At 44.5% G+C, this 20,700-nt stretch overlaps 1 protein-coding gene across 1 annotated transcript in view; it reads right to left on the minus strand.

The window, feature by feature from the left end:
• The window catches only part of GPSM1 (G protein signaling modulator 1), a 139,297-nt gene that overhangs the window by 62,401 nt on the left and 56,196 nt on the right, over positions 1-20,700 (minus strand). The window contains 7 exon segments of the mRNA XM_043986814.1: positions 2,641-2,768; positions 8,531-8,639; positions 9,918-10,073; positions 14,161-14,276; positions 16,258-16,381; positions 16,600-16,742; positions 17,974-18,109. Coding sequence (XP_043842749.1) covers positions 2,641-2,768; positions 8,531-8,639; positions 9,918-10,073; positions 14,161-14,276; positions 16,258-16,381; positions 16,600-16,742; positions 17,974-18,109 — 912 coding nt within the window.

Below are 20,700 nucleotides of genomic sequence, written 5' to 3' on the forward strand. Positions count from 1 at the left end.
ACAGCTGGGTCTTGGATGCCAAATGCTGCCTAATTAACAGGGCATACACACTCCCGGGCATTCTCCCCCTCCTTCTCCACTGTATACTCTTATTTCCAAGTGGGAAGGCACATCCATCCCTACAACTTGGCCTTGTCTTCCTTGCTTGTCTCCATGAAGGTGGGAAAGGAAAACTGAACTTTTGTTTCCAGTGACCTCTGCAAAGTCACCTGCCTCCACCATGGGTTTCTGGACCTTTTGGACATGACATCTTTGGAATAGCTAGGGAAACGGGATGCTTTATAATCGAAAACTTCCTGGAACAACATGCCCAGTCTCTCACCAAGGCTGATTTCCTAAGACTGGTGGGAGGATCACAGGGGAATTTTGTAGAGGAGGAGGTATGTTGCCAATTGCCAAACTTGGTATCTTCTGTTTATTCCTGCCTATCTATATGTTGTCACATCTGGTTAGACTCTAAGCTCCTTAAGGGCAGGTATGGTTTCACTTTTGTTTTTATTTCTCCGGTACCTAGTTTAATGCCAGGCATTAAAGGCCAACTGATTGAGTCATTAGTGGTGAGGGATATGAAACAAAGGGCTTGTGGGAGGCCCTTGGGAAGAAGTCACATGCTGAAAAAGTTTGCAAAATCTAATGGAAGGGGGCAGCTAGGTGATGCAGTGGATAAAGCACCGGCCCTGGATTTGGAAGGACCTGAGTTCAAATCCAGCCTCAGACACTTGATACTTACTAGCTGTGTCACCTTGGGCAAGTCAATTAACCCATATTGCCTTGGGTGAGGGAATCTAATGGACAAGAACTAAGATACAAGCAGGTGCTGTGAAGTGGAGGTGGAAAGTTGGGGAGGAGGGTGAAAGGGAACTGACCCCAAAGCAGGCCTGATAGGAGTCTTTCCTAGGCTAAGAATTCAAAGAATCTCAGAAATCACGTGTAAAAAGCACTTTAAAAACAGAGGAGTTCTCTGTAAAAGTGAGGAATTATTATGATGATCTAGTTAAAACTCCCACCCAGCACAGGAAACCCCCCTAGAGCATCCCTGACAGATGGCCCTTCATGGCTGCTTGAACACGCTTACTCATTACCAAGGCAGCCTACTCTATTTTCAGACAGCTCTGATTGTTAGAAAGTTCTTTCTCATATTATGTAGAAATATACCGCCTTATCCCATTGGTCCCACTTCTGATGTTCAGAAACTCCCAGAACAAGTTTGCTCTCTCTTCAACGTGACAACCCCTCAGATATTTGTCTAAAGTTACACCTCGCCCCTCTTCAATCTCTCCTTCTCCAGGTGAACCACCCCCACCTACTTTGCCTACTCTTATACAACAGAGTTTTGAGTCCCCCTCACCACAGTCTCATAGATCTGGAGCAGAGAGGGACCTTGGATGTCATTTAGTCCAACATCCTAGTTTTATAAATGAGGAAACAGAAGCCTATGGAGGTAAAGTGATTTGCCCAAGGTCACACAGCTTGCAAGTACCCAAGGCAGGATATGAAACCAGGTCTTCCTAAATCTAGTGCTCTATCTGCTATACCACGCTTGTTGCTCTCTATGTTTCTCCAATCACCCGTTGCTTCATAGGATCCAGGGCTGGAAAGGACCTAAGACCATCTATTACAACTTTATTTTATAGATGAAGAAACTGAGGCCCAGAGAGTTTAACTGACTTGCCAGAGGATACTCAGGTGGTGAGTGTTAGAAGCAGGACTTGAACCCAGATCCTCTGATTTCAGAACAAGGGTTCTTTTAACTCTACCCGTCAATGACCTTTGTAAAATGTAGCAGCTAGAGCTGCATAGAACACTGCAGGTATGGACTTGGCTGCAGCACTCCAGATGGCTTGGTGTGATACAGAGTGATAGCCCCATCAGTACTTCCCTCAACCCCAGGGAGTAATGTCTGGCCTGGGATCACATAGCCTTCTTTGGAGTATTGCTCTTCTCCTGTCTTCTGGAGCCAGGGCTGCAGATTTCTCAGGTCCAGAGCACACTCTTAGAGGAGGGCACAATCCAGGAGCTATCAACAACCAGGCCCAATGGGACCACCCAGGGAGTGGGAGTGGGGGTGGGGGTGGGTCCTTTCTCCACCCCCCCCCAGGGACCCTAAGTCCTGGGGACACGGAGACCAAAGTCTTGAATATAATATAACTCTTGCCCTTCCCTGCAAGCCACTGTGGTACTTGTTTTTTCCTGATAAAATGAGGCACCAATCCTCCTCTGCCTCATTTTCTTCAGTGAAACAAGATACAAACCATCCTTATTTCTCTCATTCCAATTCCTGTTTTCCTCCCTATGTTCTGTTGCCACAAGGTAACACCATCCTTTTTTTTTTTTTGTGAGGCAATTGGGGTTAAGTGATTTGCCCACAGTCACACAGCTAGTAAGTGTCAAGTGTCTGAGGCCAGATTTGAACTCAGGTCCTCCTGAATCCAGGACTGATGCTCTATCCACTGCGCCACCTAGCTGCCCCAACACCATCCTATTTTAATCTTAACATTGGATTTGGCCAGGTTGGCTTCATGAAAAAGGTACAAATTGATGACTAGGCCCACTTGTCCCTTCCATATACCAAGCAGCCATAACATTCCTCTAGCCCACATCTCTGGACAACGTGGGGGCCAGCAGGTTCCCAGAACAAACTTACCTTGAGCTTCATAGCCAGGATAGTGTGGCCTGTCCCCTGCCTTGGTGTTGGTATCCCCACCAAGGACCAGCTGGAGCTGGGCGATGTTCATGCGGGCTGTGAGCTCCCCATTCCTATCTCCAATCTGCAGAACGAACACCAGGGTGGAGGGAAAGGTGTGCATGTTAGGATGGCAGAAACAGGCACCTAGAACTCCCTATACAGCAAGGGTTCTTCACCTGGGGTCTGTGACCTTGTTGTTTTTTTTCCCATTTGATAACTGTGTTCCAACATAATTAGTTTCCTTTGTAATTCTGTGCATTTTATTTTATGCATTTAATCATAGTGCTAGCATTTATATAGTGCTTTAAGGTTTGCAAAGTGTTTCAATGACCCAGGGAGAACACTGAGGCAGACAGAGGTTAATCGCTTTGCCCAGATTCACACAGCTTGTGAGTATCTGAGGTCAGATTTGAATTCAAGTATTCCTCTTTGTCTTAAGACAAAGGAATGAAGCCCTAATGTTTGCCATTTCAGGCATCATCTAGTTATTTTGTGGGAGGTGGGCTTCTTGATGTCCCTAAAATTTCTATTACTTGGGCCAGCTAGGTGGCGCAGTGGATAGAGCACTGGCCCTGGATTCAAGAGAACCTGAGTTTAAATCCAGCCTCAAACACTTGACACTTACTAGCTGTGTGAACCTGGGCAAGTCACTTATTAACCCTCATTGCCCCACAAAATAAATAAATAAATAAATAAATAAAATAAAATTCCATTACTTGTTATCACTAGACCCGTTGACTGGGGTCTCTAAGAGTTCCTGGGAGAACTTCTTTGCCTCTTCCTTCTGTACCATCCAGCCCAGGCTCAGGGGCAGTTATTACTGATGCCTGCTCCCTAGCTTGGCGCATGGCACCCAGAACCTGCTGATGTTGATGCTGAATACAGCAATCACAATGCAGTGGGTTGGGGAGGTGGGGTCAGGGGTAGGCACTGGGAAATTTTTAGACTAGATGGGGTTTAGAAAGGTGACATGATGTGGAATTGCAAGGCTGTTTCTAGGAGGTGGGGGTGGCACAGAAAAAAGGGCAGAGTCACAAGGGAGGGAAGGAGACAAAGGAAGATGGGAGGACTGAGTGAATATTTGAGGGGGTAGGCTACAGGATCAAGGAAAGAGATTGTTAAACAGCAGGATGTGACAGGATGTAAAAATTATAGAAAGTTAGGATTGAATCATGGTGTACTTTGACTTTTTTTGGCAATAGATATTTGTGTCCTTATATTGCTCCCCCCAAGTAGACTGTAAGCCTCTTGGGGTTAGTTTCATTTTTGTCTTCATATTCCCAGCATCTAGCATAAAATAGGAGACTGACAAATGCTCGTTGAATAGAATTAAAAGAGCTCTGGACTGGGAATCAGCATTGTACTTTGAGTCAAGGAACCTGGATTCTTTTTTTTTTTTTTTTTGGTGAGGCAATTGGGGTTAAGTGACTTGCCCAGGGTCACACAGCTAGTAAGTGTCAAGTGTCTGAGGCCAGATTTGAACTCAGGTCCTCCTGAATCCAGGACCGATGCTCTATCCACTGCGTCACCTAGGGCCCCAAGGAACCTGGATTCTAATTCTGATTTGGCTACTTAGGTTTTTTTGGTTTTGGGGTTTTTTTTTTTGCAAGGCAATGAGGGTTAAGTGACTTGCCCAGGGTCACACAGCTAGTAAGTGTCAAGTGTTTGAGGCCAGATTTGAACTCAGGTCCTCCTGAACCCAAGGCTGGTGCTCTATCCACTGCGCCACCTAGCTGCCCTCTGGCTACTTAGGTTTTGCATGAACTTCCCCTCTCTGCCCCTCAGTCTTCCATAGAATAAGGGGGCTGGGCTAGATGATCTCTAAGATTCCCTCCAGTTCTATCCTTTTATATTGATGAGTCTGCTCCACAAGGTAGTGAGGACCAAATAACATAATGGATGTCAGTCAGTCAACAAGCATTTATTAAGTATGAGCTAGTTGCTATGTGCTGTGCTAAGGACTGGAGATACATGTGGGGCTCCTTTGGAAACTCCAAAGCAGAGATGTCAAACACAAACCAGATTAAAATGTAATTGGGGGGCGCAGCTAGGTGGCGCAGTGGATAGAGCACTGGCCCTGGATTCAGGAGGTCCTGAGTTCAAATCTGGCCTCAGACACTTGACACTCACTAGCTGTGTAACCCTGGGCAAGTCACTTAACCCCAATTGCCCCACCAAAAAATGTAATTGGGAAATATTTAACAAAATAAATAAAAATACAATAGAACATAAAGTTAATGTGTGGTTTTCTAAGTCAATGTGCAGCCCACAAGAATCCTTAGCCCACAAAGTTCCCTTTCCATTTAGGTTTGACACCACTCAACAGGGTGCTGGACAAACATTAGGCATGATGCTTATCACTATTTTTAAAAATATTGTTAATTAGTATCTTTTGATTCTTTTCAAGGACCTCTCTATAGAGAAAGCTATAATTTAATAAAGTCCTTTGGAGAGTAGAGTATTTACATAATGATGAATTTTGTTCCCTAATAGTGTCACATTGAAATTCCAGTTTGTCTTAGAAATGAATGGGAAGGAGGCAGCTAGGTGGCACAGTGGATAAAGCACCAGGCCAGGATTCAGGAGGACCTGACACTAGCTGGATGACCCTGGGCAAGTCACTTAACTCTCATTGCCCTGCCCCAAAAAAAAAAAAAAAGAAAAGAAAAGAAAAAAGGAAGAATGGGAAACTCTCGGAGGCCACTCTGCTGCCCTTGACTTTTTCTCGATTAGAGAATGCTATTCTGATACCCTGACCTAGGAGATGAGACAAGGAGGGTGTCAACATTTTGCTCAGCATTTGGGCTCTTCTTACCAAGGCCTTATCAGTCTGAAGTAAAATTCCTTAGCTTCCTAACTCCTTCCCCTTCCTGCTTCCTAACCCACTAAGAGGTCATATATTTAACTGGGGCCCAGAGAAGGTAGGAAAAAAGCCCAAAGACACACAGCGGTAAGGCAGCCTAGGCCTTTTGGATACTAGCTTGAGAAGAGAGGGGGACAAACAGATATACTGTTGTCGAGTTCACCCTTCAAGGGTTCCCACCCAGTTCAAATTCCCCTTCATTGCTCCTCATCCCCCACTGATTCCTAATATTCCTTTCTCATTCTTCCCTGTACCAAGTACAGTGGTAGCCATACACAAGAGGAACAATAAATATGTCAGCATATCAAGGAGCTGTGATTTTGTGAGGATGGGGACAACAGATACATGCTGATGAACTGATTACAGCTGCCCTCATTCTGGTTCTCTTTTTTCCTGGCACTGGGGGGTTTGGAGGGTGATAAGCTTTGGGGGGAGTCTATCCTTATAATGTCCCCAAGTAGCACCTGCAAGCTTCCAAGGTCCTTCCCTGACTCCCCGACTCCCTTCCCCCAAGCTGGGGAAGCGGCAGACAGCCCTGGCATTGTTGCCATCCCCTCTTTAAGAAAGCTCGGTTGTGCTTCTCCCAGGCTTGGCCTCCGGCTGGAAGCTTGGAACTAAACAGGCAGCTTTCCAAGCTCAGAGCTGAGGAGTTAGTGTGCTTCCTCAGTGAAGGAGAGAGAAGACAGCCCAGCCCAGTCCAGGGGATCATTACCCTTGCTGCATTGGGGAGAGGGGGGGAAGGGTTCCCATTCCTGCCAATCAACAGAAGCACAAAGGCCCACACAGTTACTGAGCAGGACTTCTAGGCACAATGTGATTTCTCTCATGGTTGAGTGCCTTCTTCCTCACATCTCCCCTGCCTCCCTCCCTTTTCCTCTACAAAAAGCCCTGCTCTCTGCAGAACATAGCAAGATCCAAGATGCCTGGGGCTCTAAACTGTCTGGGAATGAAAACCACTCAGTTCTGTAGACAAATGTCAAAGGACTGAGCTCCATTCAGTCACCACCAGGCCTTGCCATCCTAACCAAGAGCACTCTCTCATCTTCTAGGCCAAGAGCTCTTGACCAGCGGTTCATGAACTTATTTTTAAAAAATATTTGGATCCCTGTATTTCATTTATTATTATTATTATTATTATTATTATTATTATTATTATTATTATTATTATTTTGCAGGGCAATGGGGGTTAAGTGACTTGCCCAGGGTCACACAGCTAGTGTCAAGTGTCTGAGGCCAGATTTGAACTCAGGTACTCCTGAATCCAGGGCCAGTGCTTTATCCACTGCCCCACCTAGCTGCCCTGGATGCCTGTATTTCAATATAATTAGGTTCCTTCATAATCCTAGCTATTTTATTTTGTGCTAAAAACATTTTTCTGAGAAGGGCTCAATAGGGTTCACCAGGCATCCAAACTGCTTTATGTGGCAAAAAAGTTACAAATCCCTGCTCTAGGACACACTTTACTCATACCCTGACCTCCATCCCTTTACCAATTTTCTTTCTTTGTCCTCCCAGAGGATTACTGGTGGCCAGAATAAGGAGAGAAGGGTCAAAGAGCAGGGAATCAGTCATCATCATCAGCTAATCTTTACTGATGCCAATACTACTGTGTGCCAAGTTCTGTGGTAGGTACCATGGGGAATATAGAAACAATTGAGACAGGGTCTCATGAATCTTCGTCCAGTCAGGGAGATAAAGCACATACAAATAAAAAATTAACTAAAAGCACAAGGAAGTCTATGTTAAGTGCCAAGTGAGAAACATAGACATTAAGTGCTAGGGGAATTCAGAAAAATGGAAAACTTATTCAGCCTTTGGTAGTAAGGGGAGGTTTCCCAGAGGAGGCAATAGTTGAGACGGGCCTTGAACAGTGGGTAAGATTAGATAGTCACAAGGGATTTGGGGGGGCATTTCAGGTGAGGGGGGGAGCATGAGAGCTAAAAGGGAATATGTGGTTGTGTGGGGGCTGGAGGCTGTGGGGACAACCTTCCCAGTTGGTGTAGAGGCTTAGTGGGAAGGAACCAATGGATGTGGGATTGGTGGGGGGTGGGAGAGGAGGCAGACTGTACTGGTAGTTCACATTTATATTTAAATTTAAGAGTTATGAAGTGCTTTCCCTCTCACTATACTGGGGAGGTACAAGAGTCTGAAGACCTGGGTTCAAATCTTGCCTCAAACACTTGTTGGCTATGTGATTCTGAGAAAGTAAGGTAATTTCTCTTTGTCTCAGTTTACTCAGATTTAAAATGGGGATAACAGTAGCATTTTCCTCACAGGGTTATTGTGAGAACTGAATGAGAAAATGTTTGTAAAGCACTTTGCAAACCTTAAAGTGCTTTATAATAAATGTGAGCTTAAAAAGGAGCGGGGCAGGTAATACAAATATTCCTGTCCCAATTTTTTCAAATGAGGTGATTAGGGATCCCAGAGGTCACAGAGTCATAGATTTAGAACCTGAAAGGACTTCAGAGATCATTGAACCCAACCTCTTCATTTTACAGAGGGGGAAACCAAGGCACAGGAAGTTTAAATGACTTGGCCAAGGGTCACACAGCTCGTAAATATCTAAAGTAGAATTTGAAACCCAGTTTTTCTGACTTCAAATGCAGTGAACTTGCCACTAAATGAGTTTGCTTAGGTTCCTACAGTTATATACATCAGTGCTGGAACTTAACCCAGTTTTCCTAACTTCAAGCCCAGGGCTCTATTATTCCCTCTGAGAGCTAGACCAAAGGAATTTCAAGTTTATCCTTCAGGCACTCATCTAGGTCCTAGATCCTAGAATTTTAAAGCTGAAAAGGATCCTTTAAGATCATCTAATCCCCACAACCCTATTCTCCCTGAAGCTTGAGGATTTAAAATATACTTAAAGAAAAATAATTGATTAGGGACTTCCAAAGTCTACCCAGAACGCCTCAGAAGCTCACCAGCAGGACTGATTTGCAAACCAAACATCTTTGGAGGGGAGGGACTCATCTCACCTCATGGGAGATCTCGAGATGCTTCTTGGCAAAGGTCATCGCTTGTTCATGACTTCCCAGGGACACATAAGCATTTCCCAGACTCCAGCAGGCTCGGCCCTCACCCACTCTGCCAAAGGGGAAACATCAAGACCCATTCATTCCACAGTGAGAGAGGAGGGAAGCTAATGGTCTAAGCACTGTGATCTTGCATCACCTTCTTCCCTTAACCCACAGCAAACAACATCTGATGCTGACCAAGACCAAGCTAAAAGGGACTTCTGTATGGCAGGGTCTATTTTTAAATCCTCTACCCCGCCTTGTCTTCAAAATCTCCCCATGTAATAAAAAAAAATAACAGTTCTGACATCACCAAGTAGTGAGATCAGGGGAGCATCCTTCAGTCAGGAGGAAGACTGCACAGTTAGAGTATTTTCTCTATAGTCAGCTGGGGTTAAGGTTCATGCCATTTTACCCACCCTAGGAGACCTACCACAAGGCCAAGTTCTCCAAGGGCAGCCCCATCCACAACTCTAGTGGGCATTCTCCTTTAAAACAGGGACATTGTTTGGCTGGTTAGGTTCTTTCACATAAATGGTGCTCAAATATGAATAGAGCGAATGAATTAATGTATGACTGTGGCATGGGCCAGTATACACTGTTTGGTCAGCTAGATTGCTTAGGGAAATCATCTCGCCTATGTGAGTTAAGTGCCCAGTTAAATAGGTCTGACCCAAAGTCTGGCCCAGTCAAATGGTTCTGGCCTTAGAGAGCCTTCATTTCCTCATGCTCCACCTCCTAAGGTGTCTTCCAATTGAGACTGGGAAAAGCGAAGTTCCAGGACTCCTCCCTTCATATCAGGAGTTCCCCTGGCACTGGAGCAGCAGCTCGCCCAAATCTCTCTTGTCCCTTCTTTACAAGTTTGATGTTGTTGCTCCATCTAGTGGCAGGACAGAACTCACAGTTCTGCGGCAATTACTATCCTTTTTCCTCCTCGGGCAGAGGCCTAGAGCATCAGGGGTTGGGGGGGCACAGGACTGAGAAGAGTTAGGGATGAAACCTTGGGCTTCAGAGATTATATAGGGCTGACCCCATGGGGAGTGCTGCTGGAGGTCTTTGACAGGACTCATCAGCCCCTTGTCCTCCAGAAACTTAAAATCTGTCTGATGATCAACTTCCTAGTCACATTATATACACTCACCCCTACCCACCTCCCCCCACACACCATATATACTGTATGTAGTCCTTCCCTGGCCATCTTCTCTTTTTTATGGTTATCAACTCTTGCCCTCAGCCCAGGTCCTTCCTCTCCATCCTCTTCTCCCCCCGTGTCCCCTCCCCAACCTAAGTCTGACAGTGCAGGGCCCTAGGCCGTCTATGAGGGCAGCCTGAGCTTGAGGATATCTACCTATCCCCTAGTTCCTGGGCGATGAGCAGGTGTCGCAGGTGGTACTCGACAGCTCTCTCGTAGTCCTGCAGAAGTGTATAGGTGTTGCCAAGACTGTAGCAGGCCTGGGCCTCCACAGCCTGGTCCTTCAGTTGTCGGGACAGCTGGAGGGTCTTTCTGCATTTAAGACAAAAAGATTTTTCCCATCGGGCCAGGCTGCCAGGAAAGGGGTCTGGGACAGCTAGAAAACAATCGCAGAATGTTAGAACTATGAGGGACGTTGGAGAGTGTCAAACTGAATCCTCTCCTCTCATTCCTCTGATACCTATGTGACCTTGGGTAAGTCACTCAACCTCCTTTGGCTTCAGTTTCCTTCTCTGTAAAATGAAGGGGTTGGCCTTCTAGATGGCCTCTAAGGACTGATCCAGCACTAGATCTAAGTTGTGATACATATGGGAAAATTGTGATCCAGAGCACCTCATGGAGCTAGTTGGTGATACGACCAAGACTGCATGAGAACTGGATGGAGAACAGGCTGAATGACAAAAAGGCCAGGGTTCATCCATCATGACCTAGTTCTGTTTTGTAGGAGGGAGGTTTCTCCCTAGTCTCCTCTGCTCACTCAATTCTCATCCCAAAGCAAAAACTGTAGAGGTAGGTAGGTGGGTGGGTGAGGCCATGCTTGGAATAGGGTCATTGTCAAGACAGCCAGTGTATTCAGAATTGGGAACATGTTCTGGGTCATTGATATGTTAAAGATAGGGCTATGGTCAGGTTTAGGGGTATAGTGAGGGCTGCAGATGTGGCCTGGATTGGGGGTTTAAGAAAAAAACAAACCATATGAACTATTGGAGTTTCCTTCAAAGGGAAATGTAATGAGCACTGCCCAGCATCCTTTCTGGTAGCCCCTTAAAGCAGTATTTCAGGGGATTTTATCTTCCTTGGGTGAACACTTGGGGCATTGTCATCTCCTACACTTCTTAGTATGGCCACCAGGAGGCAAACAACTTGTTTGGTTTCCTGCAGAGATCTTCTTCCACTCTGCCTCCCAAAAAGTTCCCCTGTAGAAAAGGTTTGGGGGAGGAGAGGATAGGGATGAGGAGTAAGCATCAAGATTATTCCTGACTGTTTCAGAAGCTTTCCCCAGAGGATGAAGACCTCTGAGTTTGCTTCCCTCTCTTAGTCAATAAACATTTATTAAACACTCACTATGTGCCAGGCAGTGAGCTAACAGTTGGGGATCCAAAGAAAGGTGAAAGTGTTTGATCTGGGTTCACAGTTTAGTGTGTGTGTGTGTGTGTGTGTGTGTGTGTGTGTGTGTGTGTTTGTAAACAACATGCAAACAATTTTTGTTCAAACAAACTATATAGGGGCAGCTGGGTGGCACAGTGGATAGAGCACTGGCCCTGGATTCAGGAGGACCTGAGTTCAAATCCAGCCTCAGACACTTAACACTTACTAGCTGTGTGACCCTGGGCAAGTCACTTAATCCCAATTGCCTCACCAAAAAAACAAAAAACAAAACCAAAGTACTTCCCCTACACTGTCCTATGAAATAAAAAAATGATGCCAGATTTGAAATCATACTCAAACAAACTATATAAAGGATAAATTGCAAATAATCAACAGAGAAAAGTCACTAGAATTAAGTGGGATTAGGAAAAGGTTCCTGTAGAAGGTGGGATTTTAGGCAGAATTTGAAAGAAGCCAGGAGGCAGGGATGAGGAGGAAGAGCATTCCAGGTACGGAGGACAGTCATTGAAAAGACTGGGAACAGAGGGATGTAGGGGCTTGTCTGAGGTAGTTTGGGGAGGGAGGGCACTAGGAGCTGGAGGGGGTGGGGATCAGGAAAGGCTTCACATTGGTGGCACTTGAATTGAGACTTGAAGGAAACCAGGAATTCCAAGAGTCAGAGGTGAGGAGTTAGTGCATTCCAGGCAGTGGGGACCACTACTGCAAAACCACAGAGAGGAAAGATGGCTATGGAGGAGGCTGGATTCAAAGGGGAATAAAATATAAAAAGACTGGAATGGTAGGAAGGGCCCACATTACAAAAGGGTTTAAATATGAAACAGAGTTAATATATTTGATCCTGGAGGTAGAAGTGAGCCACTGGAATTTAATGAGTAGAAGGGTGACAATCATTTTCCTATGCTCAGGAAAATCACCTTCATAACCAAAAAGGAGGATATTGCAATAGTCCAGGTGTCAGGTGATGAGTACCTGAACTAGGATGGTTGTTGGGTGAGTGGAGATGAGGGAGACATATGAGAAATATTGAGGAAACACTATAAAATTTGACAATTGGTTGGATATATGGGGCAAGAGTGAAGAGCTAAGGATGGCACTCAAGTTGTGAACATGTGCGACTGGGAGGATGGTGATGCCCTTAACAGTAACAGGGAAGTATGGGGAAAGGGGTGGGTTCTTGGAGAAAGATAATGAACTATGCTTTGACCATGTTGAGCTTAAATTGCCTATGGGATATTCAGGAGACAGCTAGGTGGTGTAGTGCTTAGCACCTGGAGTCGGGAAAGATGTAAGTTCAAATCTGGCTTCAGACACTCACTAGTTGTGTGACCCTGGGCAAGTCACTTAACTGGAGAAGGAAATGGCTAACCACTCGAATATCTTTGCCAAGAAAACCTCCTGGACAGCACAAAGAGTTGGACACAACTGAATGGACACAACAAAGAGGACATCTAGTTCAAAATGTCCAATAAGAAGTTTGTGACATGAGACTGGAGCTTAGAAGAGAGGCTAGGGCTGGATACACAGATCTGGAAATCATGTGCATAGAGATGACAATTAAACCCAGGGGAGTTAATATCACCAAGTCAAAGACTATAGAGAGCAAAGAGAAGACCACCCGGGACAGAGCCTTCACCTACTATTTGTGAGTGGCTTGGATGATGAATAAGCAAAGGAAACTGAGAAGGAATGGTTAGACAGGGAGGAGGAGAAGCAGAAGAGCCCAGTGCCATGGAAAGCCAAGGAGGAAGACAGGGCAGCCGACACTGTCAAAAGCTGTATAGAGGTCAAGGGGGATAAAGATGGGAAAAGGCCATCAAATTTGGTAAGCCAGTTACCCTCTCTAAGCCTCAGTTTCCTCATCTATAAAATGAGGGAGTTGGTCCAGATGACGTCCAAGGTCCTTTCCATCTCTAAATCTATCATCCTGTGATATCTGTCACTGTCCTAAATAAAGACTGGGACCCTTTTCTGTGGACCTTTTGGCTACATATGGGAGAGAGGTAGGGGAAAGAAGAGCAGCGCCCTGGGCCCCTGGAAACTTTGTCCCATATTTTGATCTCCCAAGGACATCTCATTCCCTTTGTGGGTTCCTAAATTGAGAGTAAGCTCCTTGAGGGCAGGGGTTTCCCTTTTGTCTTGTACCCCCATTGTTTAGCACAGTGCCAGGCAGATAGTAAGTGCTTAATAATTACTTGTGATTAATTGATTTACCTAAACATTAGTCTATCAAAGTCTCCTCTTTAGATATCTTGGGCACCCAGGTGGCTCAGTGGATAGAGTAGATAGAGGATGGTGATGCCCTTACCAGTAACAAAAAAGTGTGGAAAGGGGTGGGTTTTTGGAGAAAGATAATGAACTATGTTTTGGCTATGTTGAGTTTAAGTTGTCTATGGGACATTCAGGAGACAGTGATATAGTAGATAAGGCCTGGAATCAGGAAGACTTAAATTCAAATTCAGCCTCAGACACTTACTAGCTATGTGACCCTGGGCAAGTCACTTAACACTGTTTGCCTCAATGTCCTCATATGTAAAATGAGCTAGAGAAAGAAATGGCAAACTATTCCATTGTTTTGTTTTGTTTTAGTTTTTTTTTTAATTAGTGAGGCAATTGGGGTTAAATGACTTGCCCAGGGTCACACAGCTAGTAAGTGTTAAGTGTCTGAGGTCAGATTTGAACTCAGGTACTCCTGACTCCAGGGCTGGTGCTCTATCCACTGCACCACCTAGCTGCCCCTATTCCATTGCTTTTGCCAAGAAAATCCCAAAAGGGATCACAAAGAGTAGAGGCACTGAAATGATTGAACAACAACTATATTCTTTCAGATCAAGGTATTCTTTCTAAGACCTTGAGGAAATCCTTGAAAATCCCCTTGAGGCCCAGAACAGATGACATCTCCTCAAATGATTTGGCCTTCAAATTTGAGTCCCCAGGGAATCAAATGCCACATTAGGGACGGTCTTAGCTCCAGCCTCCTGAGAGCCAGACTGCCCCAAGGAAGATCACTTACTTGTAATACTCTGCTGAGACATCAAATCGCCCCAGGAAGATGTGGGCATTCCCTAGGTTACTGTAGGCTCTCCTTTCGGCTGCTTTGTCTCCAAATTCCTTAGCAATGGCAAGTCTCTGAAAAACAAAGATCCATACACAGAGCTTATAGAGGAAAAGTAATGAATGAGTATTCGTAGAGTAGGCATTGTTTCTCATAAATCCTGCTACTGAAAACCAACAAATGGGGTTGGGGGTGGGCTGAGGGGAGGCGCCATTCCCAATTAGGGCCTCCAGGAGCAACTAAGATCCTCTCCATCATCTACCATAGGTAGATAATTCTTCTACCTAGCGACAAGCACCTTGTACTCTGGAAAGGTAAACTTTTTTTTTTAAATTGGGTTAAATTTGTCTATAAAATAATTAATCACTAAATGAACTTCCAAATTAACTGGAATTTCTAGCTGTGGATTACCCACTGATTTCTTTTTTTCTCTACTATTATTCTGAACTCAATAAACAGCAAATAAAATGGGCATTTCCACATATGTAGTAGTACAGAAAAAAGGTTGGATATGAAACTGAAGTTCTCCATTATGTATAGCTCACTTATGCTGTTTCTCATCATCTACTGTTTCTGCATTGTCTTTGTCACTATTCTCCTCCAATCAAGATAAGGAATATACCATTTTAATAATGATGCTAGCCAGCATTTATATACCACTTTAAGGTTTGTAAAACACTTTTCAAATATCTCATATTATCCATGACAATGAGCCTGGGAAGTAGGTGCTATTATTATCTCTTTATACTGAGGAGGAAACAGACACATTAAGTAATTTGCCCAGGGTCACACAGGTAGTAAGTGTCTGAATCGGGATTTGAACTCAGGGCTTCCCGAATCCAGGTTCAGCATCCTATCTACTATGTCACCTAGCCACTTTGGAGGCATGGGAAGAGCTTCGGAGCTGGGAGGATGAGTACAACTCAGTCAGTGTATCTGAAGGGATAGGGAAGCAGAGGTGGTAAGAGAATTATAGTTAGCATTTACATGGCCCTTAAAGGTTTGCAAAGTGCTTTATATATATTATCACATTTGGTCCTAATCATTAACAGGGAGTCCCCTCCACATTTAAAAGTAGGTATACCCCAAGGCAGTCCTCTGTCCTGGTCCCTCTTTTTGCTCTTTACAGTCTCTCAAACAGTGACTTCATCAGCTCCCCTGATTTTGGTATCTCTATGCACATGATTCACGAATGTCTATATATTCAGTCCCAGTCTCTCTCCTAAACTCCAGTCCCACATCACAAATTGCCTATTGGATATTTTGAATTAGATGTTCCATAGACATCTCCTGACTCAACATGTCCAAATTATATCCATTATGTATAAGAGAATTGGAATTCTGTGTCTTATTTAGTTCTTTGCTTCTCTTTGGAGACAGCCCCACACAGGACAATCTGGAGGGCGTGTGTGTGCATATGTGCAATGTAAGTGTGAGTATGTGTGTGTGCGGGGAAGATGGGAGAGAGCATTGGTACTTATCAAAAGAACACTACATTGGGAGACCTGGAATCCAGTCTTGACTTTACCACTAACTGGCTGTGTTGTTCAGTTGTTTTATTCAGTCACGACTGACTCTTTGTGACCCTATTGAGGGTTTTCTTGGCAGAGATACTGGAGTAGTTGGCTATTTCCTTTTCCAGCTCATTTTTACAGATGAGGAAACTGAGGCAAACAGGGTTAAGTGACTTGTCCAGGGTCACACAGCTAGTAAGTGTCACATGTCTGAGGCCAGATTTGAACTCAGGTCCTCCTGAATCCAAGGCCAGTGCTTTATCCACTGCGCCACCTAGCTGCCCCCAGAGTTTATTTTTTAAAACTTGGGGCTAAGTAGTTTGACTGCACATCTGGGCCCTGACTCCAGGCCTGGCACTCTATCCACTGCACCACCTAGTTGCCCCTAACTGGCTGTTACCACGAATAAATTCCTTCCTTCAGGCCTTCCCCTTTTTTACAGAGGAAAAAGCTGAGGTTGCTTCTTAAGCAATTTCATGCTTCAGGAGAGACACACTTGACCCCAGAAAGAAGGAAAAAGGCCCCAGGGATAATCACTTACCTCCTTGTGAAAGGTGATGGCTTCACTAAAATTTCCCAAGAGGTACTGGGTGTTGCCAAGATTCCCATAGGCCCGGCCCTGGGCAGCCCGATCTCCCAGCTCCTTCACCAGAGACAGGTTCCGCCTGTGGGATCCCAAGAGTCCATTTGAGTAATCATTCCTGCTCACAGTGTTGAAAGCCAGTGGCCTACCCTTCCCTCTTCAGAGGGGAGCTTCTCTTATTGACCCAGCTCCCAAGCTACCTCCCACAAAAAGTTGTGAGCCAGAAAGGAGACTTAGAGGGGAGAAAGGTAGCCACGCACTGGCTGGAGCTGATGTGGTGTATCCCTAGCGGCTACTCACTCATAGAATTCTGAAGCTTTCTGCAATGTCTCCCTGACATCCAGGGGCAGGTGGCCAGGGTCCTGGGCAGAGTTCCAGGACAGCTGCTTCCCCTTGGCATGATACACATTACCGATGTTGTACAGGGCTCTTGCTTCCCCCACCTGTAGAGGTACAAACCATTTAGAAAAAACACCTTCCCGCAAGTAAGGAACTACCTATTTCACACTCCCGAGATCCTCCTCTCAAAAAAGCATTTTTTAGAATAAGGCAGACTATATAATTAAGTCTAATACATTATAAAAAATGAGATACTTGTGGTCTGACCTGGAATTTTGTACCAGAATAATTTAACACAGCCTGGTATTGATTATACATAAAATAGTAAGTTGGGTTTTTATATTATTCTTAACTTTCTTGCCCTATTTTGCTTAAGTCCTGGGCTGGCCATCTCTCTTCACTTTTTTACCTAGCCCAGCAGGAGCTGGGAATAAGGCCTTTGAAACCAAATTTCCCCTGATTCCAGAGAAGGTATGATTCAGGAACCTAAGGAAACTGAAAGGGAAAGCAGGAAATTCTGCTAGGATTGCTGCTTTTTTATCTGGCCACGAGTTAATTCCCCCTGATAGAACATCAACTCCTTGAGAGTAGGAACCGTTTCTTTTTGGTCTTGGTCTCTGTAGCTCCCAGCACACATTAGGAGCTTAGTTAATTTTGGTGTAGTAGAAGTGATGCCGTCAGTCCTTTGCAAGGACTGAATGGTAGAGAGGAGGGGAGGGGGCAGAATGAGGAAGCTGGGGACTGATTCCTGTGATCGCTCTTCACAATGTGCCTTCGTACTTTTTTTTTTTTTTTGGTGAGGCAACTGGGGTTAAGTGACTTGCCCAAAGTCATACAGCTAGTAAGTGTCAAGTGTCTGAAGCCAGATTTGAACTCAGGTCCTTCTGAATCCAGAGCCGGTGCTCTATCCACTGTGCCACCTAGCTGCCCCCTGTGCCTTCATTCTTTAAGGCTGAAAGTTTGTGAAATCTGAGAGTGTGACACACCCGTATTCAGATGTTGAGCCTGTAGCTGTATTCTTAAGCTAAAAGGGATTTTAAAGAAATTATCCAAATTTTTGGATTAGACATATCTATACTCCCTTTCAATCTCTTCCAATGATACAGATGATTGGGCTTTGAACAAAGTAACACCTCTGGGTTTGTGAATGAAATGTTGCCTCTCCATTGGTTTGGATATAGACTGGGTCAGGAAAGAAGGATCACCAAAAGTGGTCACTTTGGATGGAGAGGGGTAGTATAGTCTGGGGAGATAGGGATGGGAAGAGAGACCTGGATATAGAAGGCTTCTGGAAAAGATCCATCCTCTGGAAGAATTCCACCTTTGGGCTCTTACCTTGTCACCCTGCTCCTGGGAAATGTCCAGATGTCTCTGGCAGCAGACAACAGCTTCCTCAAAGCGGCCCAAGATTTTGAGGGTATTGCCCAGGTTACCACTGGCCTTGGCTTCCCCAATGCGGTCCCCGATAGTCCTGGGGGAATGGAGGTGGGAAGGCAAAAGATTAGCTCAGCAGGAAGGATAGAGAGCAGAAGTTGGGGCCTTCAGGCTCAGATGACCTCCTCCTCTCCTCCCCCACACAGGCCCTGAGCACTGTAGCTCATCCCCTCAGTCATCCTGATATAGAAGCTGTGATTTTGGTCCTAAAAGGGACCACCTTCTTGTTCTTCTTGAACTCACACCTAGGCCTATCAGGCAGCTAAAAGCCTGTAATTCTGGTGACCAGTGTCTGAATGTCTTGAGGACACAGTTCAGACACCACCTGGTGTGTCTGTGCAAAGAATTCAGGCTTTAGCAGATTGTGATGCTCTCAGAGGCTTAGCAAACCAAAGACTGAGTGGGGGGCAGGGGGATTCCCATAGGGAAACATGATGTTGTTTCTACAAGAAGATTCATGCCTGTTGGCAAGCTAAAGCTATAAATTAATGTTTAAACACCATTTATCTAAAGCAGGAGCCTCTCTCCAACCAGAACTCCCACCTGAAGCCTTTTAAGGCAACTAAATTCTCTGACCTCTAGGGAAACAAGTTTCATAAAGCCTTGCTAGATGAACCAACTCATCCCCAAACTACCTCTTTAGGGGCTCTCTAAGAGGGACCCTTAGTTCTAGTAAATCCTCTTTCTCCTTATCCCTATCTTCTATGATTTATTTTGTTTGTTTGTTTTTTTGCAGGGCAGTGAGGGTTAAGTGACTTGCCCAGGGTCACACAGCTTGTAACTGTCAAGTGTCTGAGGCCGGATTTGAACTCAGGTCCTCCTGAATCCAGGGCTGGTGCTTTATCCACTGCACCACCTAGCTGCCCCCTCTTCTTCTTTTTTTTTTTTGTGGGGCAATGGGGGTTAAGTGACTTGCCCAGGGTCACACAGCTAGTAAATGTCAAGTGTCTGAGGCCGGATTTGAACCCAGGTACTCCTGAATCCAGGGCCGGTGCTTTATCCATTGCACCACCTAGCTTCCCCCTCTTCTATGATTTAAAAGATGTCACTCATGTCTTCTTTCAATCTTTCCAACCTCAGACACTTATAAGCTGTAGGACCCTGAGCAATTCATATAACCTGATTGCCTTGGATTCTTCAATTATAAAAATAAGGATAATAATAGCATCTATCTTTTTTTTTTTTTTTGCAGGGCAATGGGGGTTAAGTGATTTGCCCAGGGTCACACAGCTAGTAAGTGTCAAGTGTCTGAGGCCAGATTTGAACTCAGGTACTCCTGAATCCAGGGCCGGTGCTTTATCCGGTGCTTTATCCACTGCGCCACCTAGCCGCCCCAATAGCATCTATCTTGCAAGGCTGTTGTGAAGATCAAATGAGGTTGTATTTGTAAAGTACTTAGCGTAGTGCCTGGCACATAGTAGATACTTTATAAATACTTATTCCTTTTGTCAGACCCAAAGAGGACTTTTATTTTCAGTCTGAAGGCCCAGGGTTCAATTCAACTCAATGAATATTTGCCAGGTAAATAAATAAGTGAATGAGTGGAAAAGGCATTTATTAAACACAGACTATGTGCTAGGCACTGTGATAAGTGCTAGGTATACAAAGATAGAATATGAACAGTTCTTCCCTTCAAGAAGCTTACATACTGGCGAAGGGTGGAATACAACATATAGACAGATAGGTAAATTCCAAGTACTACTTTGTATATATTTTGGGGTTGGTTGGAGGCAGGCTTTGCAAGACTCTGAAGGGAAGAAAAGTATAACCCTCTTGTCAATTATTGCAGATCTGCTAACATATCAGAAAAGGAAAATGACAAAGGCTGGAGGGGATGTGGAAAAACAGGGACACTAATGTACTGTTGGTGAAATTGTGAACTTGTCCAACCATTCTGGAGAACAATATGTCAGTATGCCCAAAGAGCTATACCCTTTGATCCAGCAATACCACTACTAGGTCTGTGTCCTAAAGGGATAAAACATAAAAAGGAAAATATGTCCAAAAATATTCATAGAAGTTCTTTTTCTATGGTGGCAAAGAATTGGAAATGGGATGCTCATCAATTGGGGAATGGCTGAACAAGTTGTAATATATGATTGTAATGGAATGTTATTGTGCTGCAAGAAATGACAAGAGGGATGATTTCCTAAAAACTTGGGAAGACCTATACGAATTGATGCAAAGTGAAGTAAAGAGAATCAGGAGATCACTGTGCACAGTAGTAGCAATAGAGTAATGATGATTAACTGTGAAAGAATCAGCTGCTCTGATCCAGACAACGACCTGACATTTCTGAAGGACTCATGATGAAAAATGCTGTCCATTTTCAGAGAGAGAACTGATGAACTCTGAGTACAAATTGAAGTATATTTTCACTTTATTTTTTTGCTTTTTTGCAACATCTATGCAAAATATCAAAGTATGTTTTGCATAATTTCATGTGTATAATTGATTCCGTATTGCTTAACTTCTCAAGGGACTTGAGGGAGGGAGAGAATTTGGAACTCAGAATTTTTTTAAATGTTAAGAATAAATAAATAATGAATTTGGAAAAAATACCACAGCTCTATTAATGTGGAACATCCCAGAGGAAGCACAGGGTGGCAAGGGTTCAAGTCAGGGAAG

The sequence above is a fragment of the Dromiciops gliroides genome, chromosome 2, assembly GCF_019393635.1.
Source record: "Dromiciops gliroides isolate mDroGli1 chromosome 2, mDroGli1.pri, whole genome shotgun sequence".
Taxonomy (NCBI): Eukaryota; Metazoa; Chordata; class Mammalia; order Microbiotheria; family Microbiotheriidae; genus Dromiciops; species Dromiciops gliroides.